At 42.6% G+C, this 14305-nt stretch overlaps 1 protein-coding gene across 3 annotated transcripts in view; it reads left to right on the forward strand.

The window, feature by feature from the left end:
- pde4d (phosphodiesterase 4D, cAMP-specific) overlaps nucleotides 1–14305 on the forward strand; it is a 91181-nt gene that overhangs the window by 44168 nt on the left and 32708 nt on the right. Inside the window, exon 1 of one of the 3 annotated variants that reach the window (XM_088377352.1) lies at nucleotides 7493–8102. The exons of the other annotated variants lie outside the window; for them this stretch is intronic. Coding sequence (XP_088233478.1) covers nucleotides 8014–8102 — 89 coding nt within the window. The 5' untranslated portion in view covers nucleotides 7493–8013. Of the gene's footprint in view, nucleotides 1–7492; nucleotides 8103–14305 lie in introns of those variants that run through there. 3 annotated transcript variants of the gene reach the window in all.

Raw genomic sequence — 14305 nt, forward strand, 5'->3', positions numbered from 1 at the left:
TTGTCTTAGCTCACTCAAAATGTTTACACAGATATACATGCGGTTATTTATTTTCAACACCATCAACTCATGCGATTTGTCGATTTAAAACAAAATAACAAAAATAATAAGCTGCAGTATTTCGAGAGCAATATTTATTTTGACTAGAGTTTGGGCCACTAACTGAGGAAATACGGTCCTCACCTTAAAAACCACAAGTCAGAATTATGAAAACAAGGGGTTGCCTCTCTCGCCTAAGCAGCAGTGTGTGTTTCTTTCCGGCCGCCGGCTATGTTGTGGTTGGTTGCTAATCTGTTTATCTAATCAGATTCTGAGGTTAAGACTCATTAACTTGCGGGATATTGATCATGCCGCGTTGTCTTCTGCAGCGGCCCACGCCTGCGCTCCAGGTGGGGAGCGATGCAGCTTTTTTGTCACATGGCTCATCAATCGATCCGCCTCGTCTCAGGGTTGCTGCGCGCGTGAGCTTACAAGTGTAAAAATAGCTTGCTAAGGAGACACGGATTCCTGGAGATCTGCCTTAAAGTGCATGGAGACGCTGCTGGAAAAAAAGTGTAAACAAATGATAGGCACTTAAATGTATTCGTGATGAATGAAGAGCTTCATCTCAACGGAAGCTCCACATTTCTCATGTATTCATATTTTAGTATCTTAATTGCATGTATTCCTGGAAGACATCGTTTCATTCCCCCCCTTCACAGCAAGCTTCTTAGCATAATAAAGTAATTGTAAATTTTAACATATCTGCTCCGGCATTCAGTGAATGCAACTGTATTGAACCTAAAAGTTAAATACAACTGAACTTATGCAGTGTCTTCACAAACCCGTAGAGGCAGTGCCTCATTTTGAGAATCACTGACCTACCATTATAGAATGATGGTTTTTCATATTTGAAACTAAACGTACTCATTATCGATAATAAAAATGTCAAGTTTGTACATAGATTTTGAAAAATGGCTTGAATCAATTGAAACGCTCTTCAGCTAGTTCTTGATTTAAGATATTTCATCTTATCTTACTAGATCATTTGCATTGAGCATATTTCCCCTCAACACTTTGTTGACATTTTTCACTTTGTCCGACCTTTGTGGCGTTCCACCATAAAGGTTCCACACTAGGTCGTCTTCAACCCCAGTGCACTGCAGTCAGACCACCCACTCCCTTAATCCCCACTTGTTAAATAAGACATGGACGTAAATCTATAACCGTGGTGCACACGTGTTAAATAATTCATCGCTTGAACGGCCATCATGTGTCACACCCGTTACAGCACAGCGGCGTTGATTTCGTCGTGTCGAGGAAAGGTTGGGAGTAGCTCGGCTGAACGCGTGCTGCAGTTTCTGTGTGTGTGTGTGCCCATGTTTTGTGTGCGTGTGCACGTGTGCCAGGGCAATGCGTCATACTGCGACTTGCAGAGAAGCCCGGGAGCTCCCCTCTGCCTGCTCCCATGCCGCTCGCTCCTCGCCGTTACGTAACGATGCTCGCTCCTCGTTCACTTTCAGTGGCTCTCTTAAACCAGTGCTCCTTTTGAACAACTTCATACATTCGACCTCCCGTTTATAAAATGTTAACGTAAAGTGAGCTCTTGTGTTTCTCAGCTCTAATCGTGTTTTGTTGTTGTTGGAATGGTCTTTAAATAAAGTTGAGTAAGTCCATGGAATCAATCCATCAGTCAGTAGATAACATTGGAATAAAAGTAGAACATAGGTGCCGCAGGTGCTGGCTTGGTCATTTTACTTGAGCGAACAATAATACCCGTAACATGACACTGTTGATCTCTGCGGAGAGGCTCTCTATTTGTCTGTGCCTTAAACTGATGACATCATCGGGGACCTGGTGCTGCTACACACCGGGGGCATGAGGCTCCCACTAAAATATTAACATGTGGCCGCAGGAGGTGCATACTCTTAAGTGCTTTGCATTATGTAGCATACACTCAGCGGTCACAACATTCATTTAGCATTCGGTCTAATGAGATCCAATGTAAAAAATAAATTGCTCAGAAGCTGAGCATTACTGTATATAGTTAATGTGGTGGCCGGGGTCATGCTAGCATGCGTTTGTCATCCCAGTCCATGTCATCCCAGTCTGCCAGGGATCCCAGGGGACTGACAGTCGAGCTTCGTTTGGGTAAAGACGATGTGTGAATGAAAAGGAGGTGAAAGTTTGACTTTTAAATGTCACAGGAGCCATGACCGCATAGGCACGCACGCATGAACACACGCACACACGTAGAAGGGTGGCCGGGTCGCTGCTGTGTGCCCCTCAGTCGCTGCTGTCACATCCTGTCAAGACACAAAATCCACAACACCCCGCTCGCTCGCCGCATCTGCACAGAGAAAAGCCCACAGCAATACTGATAGCGGACCGCTCTGTGAGTCTTACCCCAAGAGTTAATTCATTTAGATTTAATCTACAATGGCCCTATTCTCCTAATTGAATGTTTGTTGACCGCTGTTTTTTTCCAATTCAATTGCGACCAAATTTACCACCTTGGCAGGCCAGTGCACACTTCCAAGCAGATCACTTGAGGCTACTCAACAGCAGTCTCCATTTTGATTCAGCGACCATTCGTCTTCTCTCGGAACTGTCTGGAGTGTAGTGGTTCACATTGTAGATGGCTTTTGCAATTTGAAATAGTTTGCAGTTTGTCACAGAGTTTTTCGCAGCACTTCTGTGATGCAGAAAACAGAACTGCCACATAACCTAGCCGAGAAAAAAAACAAGCCGGTCCACTAATATTCTAGACCACTAACGTGGATGATTTTAGGGATCGGTTTAGAAGTGAATGTGCCTCTCAGTCTTATGTTTTTTCTTCCGCACTTTGTAGACAGAAAATTAAACGTAGCTTTTTTTCTGCCTGGAAGATAATTTTATATCCCACAAAGATCCACCTAACCTGTAATTACTTTAACAGTTTAATGTCACACATGTCCGCCCCCATGTACATTGACAACGCACTTCCCGTGTGCTGTTCTTTCCGCCTTCATAATTCATGCCCTTGAACGGAATTTAAGACAGTGGGGAAAAACACAGGACACAAAAAGCCATGATTCATTTCTTTTGCACAAAATGCCCTAAAAATTCCTTCGAATGTGTCTCGGTCTGAATACTCCATACTAATATCAGTATGAGTATTCATCGTGTTTGTGATTTTTTTCCGCTTCCTGTTTTTAATCCTCAAGTGCGTTTAAAGCACAGGAAGGAAAAATAAAGCCAATGAAGTCAAGCCAACAAATGTACTAACATACCTTATGTAAGCTATAACGTCATATCTAGTCGAAAATTTGCACAGATGCTAACAACATGAGTAGTCTCCTGACTGCTCTACCAGTATCATAGAGCAATAAAAATACACATTCCAGGGTTGTACGGGATGATGTGTACCATCAACATCACCTCTTGGGTCCCATATCAACAGGATAACTAATTGATTCCAATTTATCGTTTCTCTTTGAGAATGTAATTTCCCCCCTAGCTCCTGGTAATTACTGTATCACAGGGTCACTAGTGGGCCGCACCATCCCCCTGCGGAATTACTAATCACGCTCACATTGACGATCAGTCCATGCAGCTTGGTGATTAAGGCTAGCACGAGTCAGTCGGCGCAAAGGGGAAAAAAGTCAGCCCGAGTGTCTCGACCGCACCAGTGACACAACGTTGGTGCAATGCAGGAGGAGTCTATTTTTGGAGGGCTTGAAAAACGGAGCTGAGAAATGGAGGTGCTGGGGTGCACTGCTTGATGGGCAGGGAAATTGGGACAAAGTGCACATGCAACAGTGGCTGTGCGAATGAGAAGCATGTAGACATATTGTACATTTATGCTCAACATATACAGTCGGCAATCCCCCGCCTATTTGCTATTCACAAATTTGCCAATTTCTGCTTTTATTTTGGAAACTATCCTCTGTTACTGGCTGAAAACCAAAACCAAACCCTCGGAGAAAACCCAAAAATGCAAATTGAGTACCTGCAAACTTGTCAAACTGGCCCTAATGTAAAATGGAACCATGACCAAATACAAACACTTAGCTGTCTTTGTGGTGATATGACAAGTAGACAAGGTGAAAGTGTCAGCTCTACACTTCCAAAGCTTCCTACTTCCTTTCCTTTTATGAGTTACTAAAAAGTGCTCCATCTGTAAAATCCGGCAGCTCTTTGAAGCTGATTTTCTTTTTGGAATAAAAAAAAAAAAAAGCCATAAAGGCCATAAAATCAAAGAGAGAGTAGGGGGGGCTGTTCCACTACTTATCAAGTGAGCAATTTCTTCTCTTGCCACTTAATCCTTCTTTATATTCTTCAGATGGCCCTTGAAGCCTCCTTGTCACCTCAAAAGTGCCCCCCCCCCCCCTAGTCGATGCTGATCTGATTACAAATATCTGCCTCCAACGGGGAATGAGTTACCATTTGCTGAAATGCCATCGCATACACTTGTGTGAATGGCAAGAAGGAGGGCTGGTGCCTCTGGGCTTTTTGCACAGCAGCACACCTACAAATGACGGACAGCCGACCTTCCTCAAAGGAGCTAAGTGGGTACCTGGTTCCACTTTTTTTCACCTCCTTGGGGAGCATCACTTTTGCATTTGGATCTTATCTGGAGTATTCAAGTGTTTTTATTAATATCAGCCCCGGCATTATCAACATGTAGGTTTTTATTAACTGTGTACGTTGGGACTGTTGTAAAACCCGGCAACCCGTGTTGTTGAATTAATTGGATTTCACCTGCTACAAAAGCGGTCACATGACCAGTCGCGGTGTCATTCTGTCAAGTCTCCGCTCCGTGATCGATGGAAGTGGAGATACAGCGTACGGGGTTAAATTCTTTGCTAACGTGAAATCGATACCGACTTGTTCGGCTGTGTAATCCCGCCTCTTTTCATTGGGCGCCCAGGGTCACACGGCAGTGCCGGTTCACCAATGCGATGGGATGCAGGCGTTATCTGATGAACGATACTGTCCATTGTTCTCCTGCTAGGGACATAGCTGTTTGAAAATGACTGGGAAAATATTACAAAACAAGTCGTCATTGACCCTTCAAGTACCTTTCCTAAACCTCATCTTTTCGTCTGAGTCCTGCTCTCATCTTTGTGTACATCTGCACACTTTTAGCGTATTTGTTTTAGCCTTTACTGCCTTCCTCTTCCTATTTGTGTCGACTGGCAGAATGAGTCGTGACAACTCACCAGCGTTGAGTGGATCGGGGGCCAAGAGCCCGCCGGGGAAACGTCTAAGATTATGCAATACGACAAGCAGAGGCATACAGGGACAAACAATGTCTATAACTATCACCACTAAAACAATCAAATCTAAAAAAATATCAGCGAAGAATAAAGAATAAATTGCAAGACAGGAAATTCTATAGTCATGTCAGATTGAATCAAGTGTTGAGTGTAATTCAATTCATAGACACTTGTGTTGAAATGAGTTATTAACTTTCATTCCAATCAGTTTATTTGTAAATTCAGTTGTTGCAAACTGCTGGAGGCATTTCTACAATTATTTGTCTATTTTTGCTAACTGTGTCGCCATGACGTAAATGGCGCACCATTAACATGAATGGAGGGACATATAAACACAAATATGGCACCCTGCAATTTATTTCTACTTAAGCCAAGACTTGGAAGAGGTCTTGTTAGTTTTGCGACTGTCCTTTGAAGCCTCCTAAATGAAAACGTTTTCCCTGTCGCCGCTTTTACGACACTAGTCATCCTGCTTGCGTGCACAAACCGGCCACAGTCTCCCTGCGGGACCGCATCTCGGTCTCGACGTTGGCCACAAGCGGATTCCCCGCCCGTCATCAGCTGCCCCACCCAACCCGCGTAGCCCAGAGGTGCAAGTCGACACAGGCGGCGAGGCGGTCTGGACTCCTGGCAGCGTTTGAGAGGCTGCTGACGTGCGTGTCGGGCAGGAAGTGTGCAAGAAGCAGCGTTGGATCCTGTTTTTCAGACCGCAAGCAACTGGAGTCGCGCCACTGCTATGACTTGCACAACACACACACTTAGTGTGCTCACCCCGACCTCCACTCATAACTTCCTCGCAAACCACTCCCCTATACCCAAATTCCTAAACGCATGCACGCACGCAAATACGCATGCTTTCTCCAATCAGTGTCAATCACGCAGTTGGGGGGGGTTGTCATTATCTTCACACCTCAGTGCTTATGAATGACATCGTGACGTATGACCCTCTTTCACACTCTAAATAGGTTTGAGCTTGTTCTCACGAGAATGCTGCAGGATTTTGTACCACGGTGAAATACTCTAATTCATAGAGAACTGACTTGCCTGTAGAATTGGTTTTAAATCCAATCATTTTGAGAGACAGCTTGACTGTTAAAAATGTCAACCATAGTTTTGAAAATGAAGGAATGAGTGTTGCTTTTTGTGGCTTGCATTGAATGAAAAGGAAACACAATGCAGTTTAACTTTTTGACATTTCCTATTAAAACCTCCAAAAAATGCAAAATACCCCAAATCTAAACTGTGACTATGCCAATATGCAGAAGTTGACTGTAGTATTAAGTTGCAATTTCACCATTTACCACTAGATGGCAAATATGGCTGAGATACGCTTAAGATGTAGTAATATTTTGCAAATTTGTAATGCTACGCATTTTGAGATGCACAAAATCAGTCAGTTTGTTATTCAGGAGGTTTGTCCTGCCCTTAAATTGTATTTTTTAAGTAAGAGAACCCTTTGCACCAAGAAAAAAAAAAAAAACGCAGAATGTGGTTATTTTGTTGTTTGCTTCAAAGCTTCCTTTATGGGTTAGGGTAGTAAACTTGCTTTGAGTAATGTATTATGAACAATGGAAAATATTAAAAGCATGTATTTTACTCATGTGCTTGTATTTTGACACATATTCAAAATGACATTTTTGTCATACATCTGGTTAGGAAGTATGTGGTTTTATGTGCGACCCCGCCCCCATTCCAGTAGCAAAAATTGTGGCCCCCTTCCAGCATTTATGGTTTCATGCGTAATTGACGCTCCAAGGTGCTGATGTAAGAGAGGAATGTCTGTTTCTGGTTAATAGTTAGAGGCTAGTTAACATCCTGTGTAACATGTTTTCAAGCATGCTCCTGCATGTTTTTATTGCGTTCCACCCGCACGCGCACAAATGCAAAGCAATACGGCTCTGCTTGCTTGCGATGACGTCGGCAGACAAACAAAGGCGTACTCCGCAAAGAAAAGAAAGGTGCGGCGGCAGATGGATATAAGTGGGAGGAATTACTTGTGTCAACCTATGTGTGTGCACATTAAGTACACACTACCGCTGTGTGCATGTGTAGACACGTCGCTCAGGAATGGTAAGAGGATCAATAGGTTTTAGCAAAGTGGAGAGAGAAAGCACCCGTCTTATGCACAATCAGGACATCCCACACGGGGAGGAGGAGGAGGAGGAGGAGGGAAGCAGCGATAGGCTCAGATGGTTCATTGTTGTTGTTTTTTTTTTCCTCCTCCCTCTCTCTCTCTCTCTCTCTCTCTCTCCCCCTTCCTATTTCTTTACGTTCCTCTGCGGGATGTTGAGAAAGTAAGCGAGACAAAGCAGAGCGCTTTGCAACATGCTCGGTCACGCTAACGCCACTCCTCCTCCTCCTCCTGCCCCCGCTGCCCCCCGTCAGCTGTTCTCCGGAGGAATGACTCCCTGAAGCCGGCTCACCATGTGGATGCGGGGCAGTCATTTCCAGACCTTTGCCGGAAGAATACCGAGGAAAAAAGGAGCGGCGGTGGCGTCGGCCCAGAGGGCTCGGCGTGGGTGGCCGCACTGCTGGGAGTCCATACGCTGCAGTTTGGACACTGGGATTTTATCTGCCTTTTTATAGCAGCTTTTTTTTTTCATGAATTTGAAGGTGCTACTTTATTTTTAAGTGCTTTTTTTGATTGCAACCAAAGACTTATATTTATGGCTGTCTGCTGGACTCCTTTGGTATACCACTGCAGCATGGGACACCACACCGGTGGATAGACTAACTGAAATCCGAGTGAGAAAAGAGCTGAGTCAGCCTGAGCATGAAGCCCGGACTGTGTCCCGGTGTCTCCAATGACAGAACCATGAAGCACCTTAGCCACTTTCCCTTTAGAAGACACTCCTGGATATGGTGAGTTTCAACAAATAACTCCTGCTGACCTTCCAACCCCTTGCAACCTCAGGCCAGGAAACGTATTGTGAAATAGGCCACAGATTTCCTGTTATTTTTCTTCTGCAATAAACGTAAACAAGGAGGGGAAAAAAAATAAGTGCAACAAGTTGATGTTTGCTGCTTTTCAACAGCCAAACAAGCCAAGGGAGGGAAAAAACTTGATAAATGACTTGCTGGGTTGTTGGCTCTTTCTCCTGCTGTCTGGTTGTTAGTCATCCCAATGAGGCTAAATGGTTTGTCTTTTGGGAATACTGCAGGTGTGCCATATACGCTTGAAAATGAGAGGAGGTGCATAGGGACGTTTTGTGATATCAGTGCTGTTTCGTGAAGGCAAATTGGTTCCGTTCTGCGGCCAGTAAATGGACCCAAGTTTATCTTTGCATCATTTGAAGTAGTTTTTCTGTTGTGTCTGCAAGTTGAGAAAAGTCAGAGTTGAAGACAATTACTTCTGATACTAATTATGATTGGTTGGTTCTGCGGGGGCTATTTATTGACTCATTCCATATTACCACTGAAACCAGAAAATTCCTTGATTTCACCATCCCCATTCTGACTCATTGCTGTTCATAGGGGACAATGGAGTTTTTACAAGCTATGTAAAAAACGCCTCTGATATTATATTCCTCCTAAGTAGGAAAATGTCTCTGTCAATTTCATCCCATTCCCAGGTTGGTGCCATTTCGAAAAAAAAAAACAATGGCAGTATCAGCGTTTATAGGTAGCTCAGGAAAATTGCCAAGGCAACTCCATGTTGGAGACATTTATACACAACAGCCATGCAGAAGAAAGGCAGAAAGCTCGGACAGTTAAAGCGGAAGGATGATATATATATATATTTTTAAGAATACACTGTGTAAGCAACAGTAAAAATCGGGTATTCTGCTTTGTATTACATTTGTGCAATAAGAGTTAAACAAAATTCATCAACCTAAAAGGGGCGCCATGTTGGGCATTTCCATTCCGGTGTCGATTGAAAAATACCGTTCAAAAATACGATACTGGTTCCATTGGGAAATTCTTGGGTTGACTTTTAAGGAGGATTCTGATATTCTCAACAAAGGTGGGAAATTTGTCCTCCCACTCAACATGTTGTCTATGATGCCAACTTTTATATGATGTTTCTGATTCTACTACCTATTTAGGAATATTGCTGACTCGAAATGACCTTTCCTCCCTTCTGTTTTAGTGCGTCTCACTTTGCAGTTTTACAGAAACTTTTATCTGTTTATTGTCACGTTAAAGTTCAGGGAGTTTTTCACTCAAGACACGCAAGTTGAACTGCTGCAGCAGCGGAAACAGACATTGACGTACGTGAAGACGTTAGTGTAGTATCTTTATTTTACAGCACTGTCATGCACGGAAGAGGGCGGGCTTTATAGACAGGAAGGTGCCGTCAAATAACCCTTCAGGATTGCTTTCAACATGCTCAAACATCCTTGTTCCTCTCACGAAGCGTGTGCTTGCAAACACGTCAGGGCAATAGTTTTTAATATGGTGAAACCTTTTCTGTACTGACCTATTGTTGTTAGTGTGTGTGCGTGCGTGTGTGTGTGTGTGTAGTTGCATAGCCAAAGCAGCTTTCAGGGGGGCATGTATAATTCATTACACCTCGATAACAGAGCCGTTCCTCTTCTGTCTGTGCTAGGTGTAGAATGCTATGATGAGATATGACTTGGGACATTTAGTGTAAAATCCCACACATTTTTCATACCCAACAACAATTTCACGCAAGTAATTGCTTAACTCTCCATCAGTCCAATGTGATGCGTTCCGAGGTCACACTTTCCCCATCAAACCAGTGATTGATGTGGTTGCCTTCAGCACTGCTTTAAAAGCATTGAAAAATGGAACCCTGACATTTGTCCTGAGGAATGGAGCGATTTTTTTTTTTCCTGTTCGACCAGTTACGGATGACGGAAAGTATGTTTTTTTTTTTTTTTTTTACCAATGTTTTACTGGTTAATGGTCAATTTTCATTCCTGTGCCTCGACACCCTCCTGTCTACCTCTTCCGCATTAGCCCGAGGCGCTCCTCTTACAATGAGACACTTGTTATCTCGCTCTTGTCTGCCATTGCCCTGTGTCATTGATTGCACTTGCACTCAGGCAAACTTTAGATGACTTTCTTTCTCTGCCAGTTGCTTTGCTTTTGAAATGGGCTTTTTTTTTTTTTTGTGCTTTGGAGAGAGCAGAGACCTGCTGTCACTTGTGGTGACACAAACACATCACTCACTGTTTGCAGAGTATGCCAAGGATCCCTACCAGCGCTGTGTGTGTATGTGTGTGTGTATGTGTGCTGCTCAACTGCAGCATCAATCTTGCCTTCCTACTCGTTTGTGTGATGCCGGTGCGCTGGCACTCATTAGGTTCTCCACACTCTCCCCACGGTGAGGCCAAGCAGCTCAACACATCGTACCTTTTTCCTGCATCAGAAATGTGATGTAGTGGAGAGGAAAACACACAAACACACACTTGGTGGACAAAGTTTTAATATGTAGCAGGTTTAATATTTGTACCGGGTCAATGTCATGCGGGTGACTCATTGGCCAAGCAGATTTGGTATTATAAATTGAAGATACATAGCTAAAGAAAATGCCTACATTAATGGTTTATATCCAAAATAAACCACACAATTTCAATATCATCGAATACTCATTTTAGATTGCCCCTTAAAAATAAATGGTTTACGGATTATTTGAATTTGAAAAACAAAACAAAAGATGCATGTTTGGGAGAGGACCTCCGCTAACAACTGTCTTTAAAATCAAAACCTAGAGCATATTTTATGTAGTGTGTGAGAACACCGATGTGTCCCATGAGGTGCGCGGTGCAGCGGTAACTTGATTATAAACTGACTTGAAGCAGAACAGACATGTTTCTCACAGATTTGTCTCGCTTTCGTGTGCATGGGCGCTAACGTGGAATGTTAGTTCTTGCCCACAAAGACCTCCTTGTTTCAACTCCTGTTTTTTTTTTCGTTTTTTTTTTTTTGAGGAAGCAACCATTTGCTTGACCAAAAACAGTATTTACTTAATTGTGTGTATTTTGCTTTGAGGCTCGTCATGTCCAAAATATTCCTTTTTTTTCTCCACACTATTGTGCATGTTTGAGTTATCCACATTCTCTTTCATACATTGTTGCTCTTCTGCAGATCTGCAGGATTGTTGAATTTGAACGTTATCAGGATATCAGTGTTATCGTATCACCTGCCATGAACGCAAAAAAAATAAATTACATCATAATAATCACAAGTATAAGGCGCCGCTACATGACATCATCCAAATAGAAGCTCAAAGTGATGCTCACATTCAGTATGTCCAGTGTCCTGCAATTTTGCATCCATGAGGCATTTTATCCAAGAAATGTCACACATTTTATTAGGACTCCTAGGATCTCTTTCATTTTGTGATAAAGTGTCTTAATATGTCTCCTTTTGTGCTTACAACTGGCCGAAAATCTCTTTGGGCATCGCAGTGAATCGGGTTGTCACTGGTCAGTTGAATAAAGTCTCCGGAATGACACAAAATGGTCATCTGGAGCCCCAAACAAGCCCTGAGGTCTTACAGAAATAGATTTGCGCAAATAAAGTTGGACCAAGACCAATAAAGATGTGAGCCTTTCGACACACAATATTTGTCTTTGATAGCAAGGTTCAGGTATGGCTACATGACACCAGAAGAGGCTCCCCGAGGCCCCGTGGTAGCTTTGAGATCACATCAATTGTAAATATCCATTTCTTTTTCAATTTGATTTATCAGGTCGTGCTTTCCACACAGCAGCTGCTGCACGGGGTCGCTCAATCTGGCATTCATCTCTCCCACATAGGGGGTGAAGACGGACAGATCAATAAGAAAGACAGACCACAAGCTGGCGGTCATGACGTATGTCTTTGTGAGCTGTTGAAAATTAGGAACATCGCCGCAGTTTTGACTCAATGGCGACTGGCTGACTGGGAATAACTAATTGATTTGGGAGGGGGCTTTGAAATGTGTTTTGTTTCATAGAACAGGATAATGTTGACAGATATCGAGACAAATATCGTGCCCAGGTTTCTGTCTCAAAGGCATTAATTCAACAACGCGTTTCTTATTGTGGTTTCCAATAGCGTACAACTAATAAGAACATGTTCAGAAACTGTTTGCAACCGTTTGCAACCCGAAATACTAACATTTGCTACATGCACAAACTCTTACAGTCAAGTAAGATACGGGCTTAAGATTTTCTAAGAAAGTTGTTACCAACTAACTGGCAGAATCCAGTGCAACACAATATTGTTTAATCGAGTCACATCCTGTCTTTAATTTAGGAAATATAGCCGTTAGGAAACAAGTTATGCTTGTTTGTTAGTAATGATAATTATAATGTTCACTGCCGTGGGAACAACCTGAGCCAGAATTTTAATTTAAAGTGGCACAAAAATGAAACCTCTCAAAGTTAGATCATGAATCTCTTGAAGCTAGTTAATAGCGAGCCACGGAGGCTGATCCTCTGCCTAGCCACATTCCCAAACTCAGATTAGACAAGCCTTTGTAGTTTCCTCATAAGCTGATTCTGTGAAACGTAATACGTGCGGTGAATCAGAGTGCCACTGTGCAGCCATGTACGTCAGCCTTTGACACAAAAAAAAACCTGAGGCTAGACCAGCGATGCTATCAAGCACGGTCCTTCCTGCATGAACAAAGAAGACGTCTACTTCAATAGTGCCGCCGCTGCTAATAAATGGCAATGAAACAAAACAATGTGGATTGAGTGTTGCAGTTGCGTTTGAAGGAAATCATCTTCTAATAATAATAAAGATATCCTGTTCTCGGAGGGCTACTCTTGGACGTAATAACCTTTATCACAGTTGGAACCTAACCCAAGCTGGATCAGTACTATCCACATATAATAAAGGACCACAAGCCCCGCTGTGAACAGCGAGGAACCTTGAGTACTTGAGCGCCACCACCTCCACAACAAAATCACAATAATTGCCTTTATGTATTAATAGTTTGAACCTGAGGAGAGCAAACAACCTGGGAGTAGCTTCTTCAAACAGGAAGGCCGTTTATTGTAAAAATAAAATAGTTCATTCTCATTTTTGATTATTAAGAATTATTTTAATATCATTTTGATAAAATAAATTCATAACACAATCATTTACAATATAAATTAAAAGGATAATAAATTGAAGGAATAAATGTCAAATAATTTAACTTTTTAATAACAAATATTTTACAGTTAGTTAAAAAATAAAATCCATTTCATGTTTTCACAATGTTGTGCATTTCACTTACGATAAAAATAAAAATATAATTTAATGACTGAATGAATAAAACAAATGGATTTCAGTTACCCAATTTCATTCAAATGTGTTCTAATGAATGCAACAGATGTATGAATATGAGATCATTGGGCTGGATTAAGAGCAGAGCCTGTAGGGTTTACTTTTCCCATCCTGATTGTATAATATATGCACATCCACAGTAAAATTCATCAGAAAAAAGAATGGCAACAAAAGTAATGGGGAAAAAAACTTTTCTATAATTCTCTTTTAGAGTAATCCTACTAACAAACACACAGTCTTTGGGAACCTCACGCCCTTGGAGGAGGTAATAAGCACTTAGCACATGGCCAGCTGCAGTGGTGCAATCGCGTCCCTCGTGGTCAGTGGCGTCCGGAGGCGGTGCCTGACACGCGTTCCGGGAATCGCCCTCTTTAGCAGCGAAGCTGTATGACGCCGACGATTAGGATGACGATGGTGTTTATGGCTGGCTGTAATCAACGGCTTAGACGGGCTTAGAGAGGGAGTCCCCCCTTGTACCTGCTTGGATCGGATCATAATGACAGACTTGAAAACGTCTACATGTTCTTTCTCTGGATCACTTCTTCCACCCTAAATATTCTCTTTTGTGCAAACATTTAGAAGTAATGTTTAGCCAGCACTGTACCGTGCGTGTGCATGTGTTCTGGCACACGATGAATGCAATGGCTTCCTTGGAGGAAACACACTCCCACTTGCACAATCCTAACTGTTGCTGTACATTATTCATCCATGTGGTAGCACAGACTCTACATTGTCAGCGTGTAAAGTCAGTCGTCATTTAGGACTTGCACATTTCACACTGACATTTCATTTCCGCCGCAGGATTTTTATTCCTTCTATTATTGTTGTTGTATATG

The sequence above is a fragment of the Syngnathus floridae genome, chromosome 5 (genome assembly GCF_059516105.1).
Source record: "Syngnathus floridae isolate MCC-2025c chromosome 5, RoL_Sflo_1.0, whole genome shotgun sequence".
In the NCBI taxonomy this organism is placed as follows: domain Eukaryota; kingdom Metazoa; phylum Chordata; class Actinopteri; order Syngnathiformes; family Syngnathidae; genus Syngnathus; species Syngnathus floridae.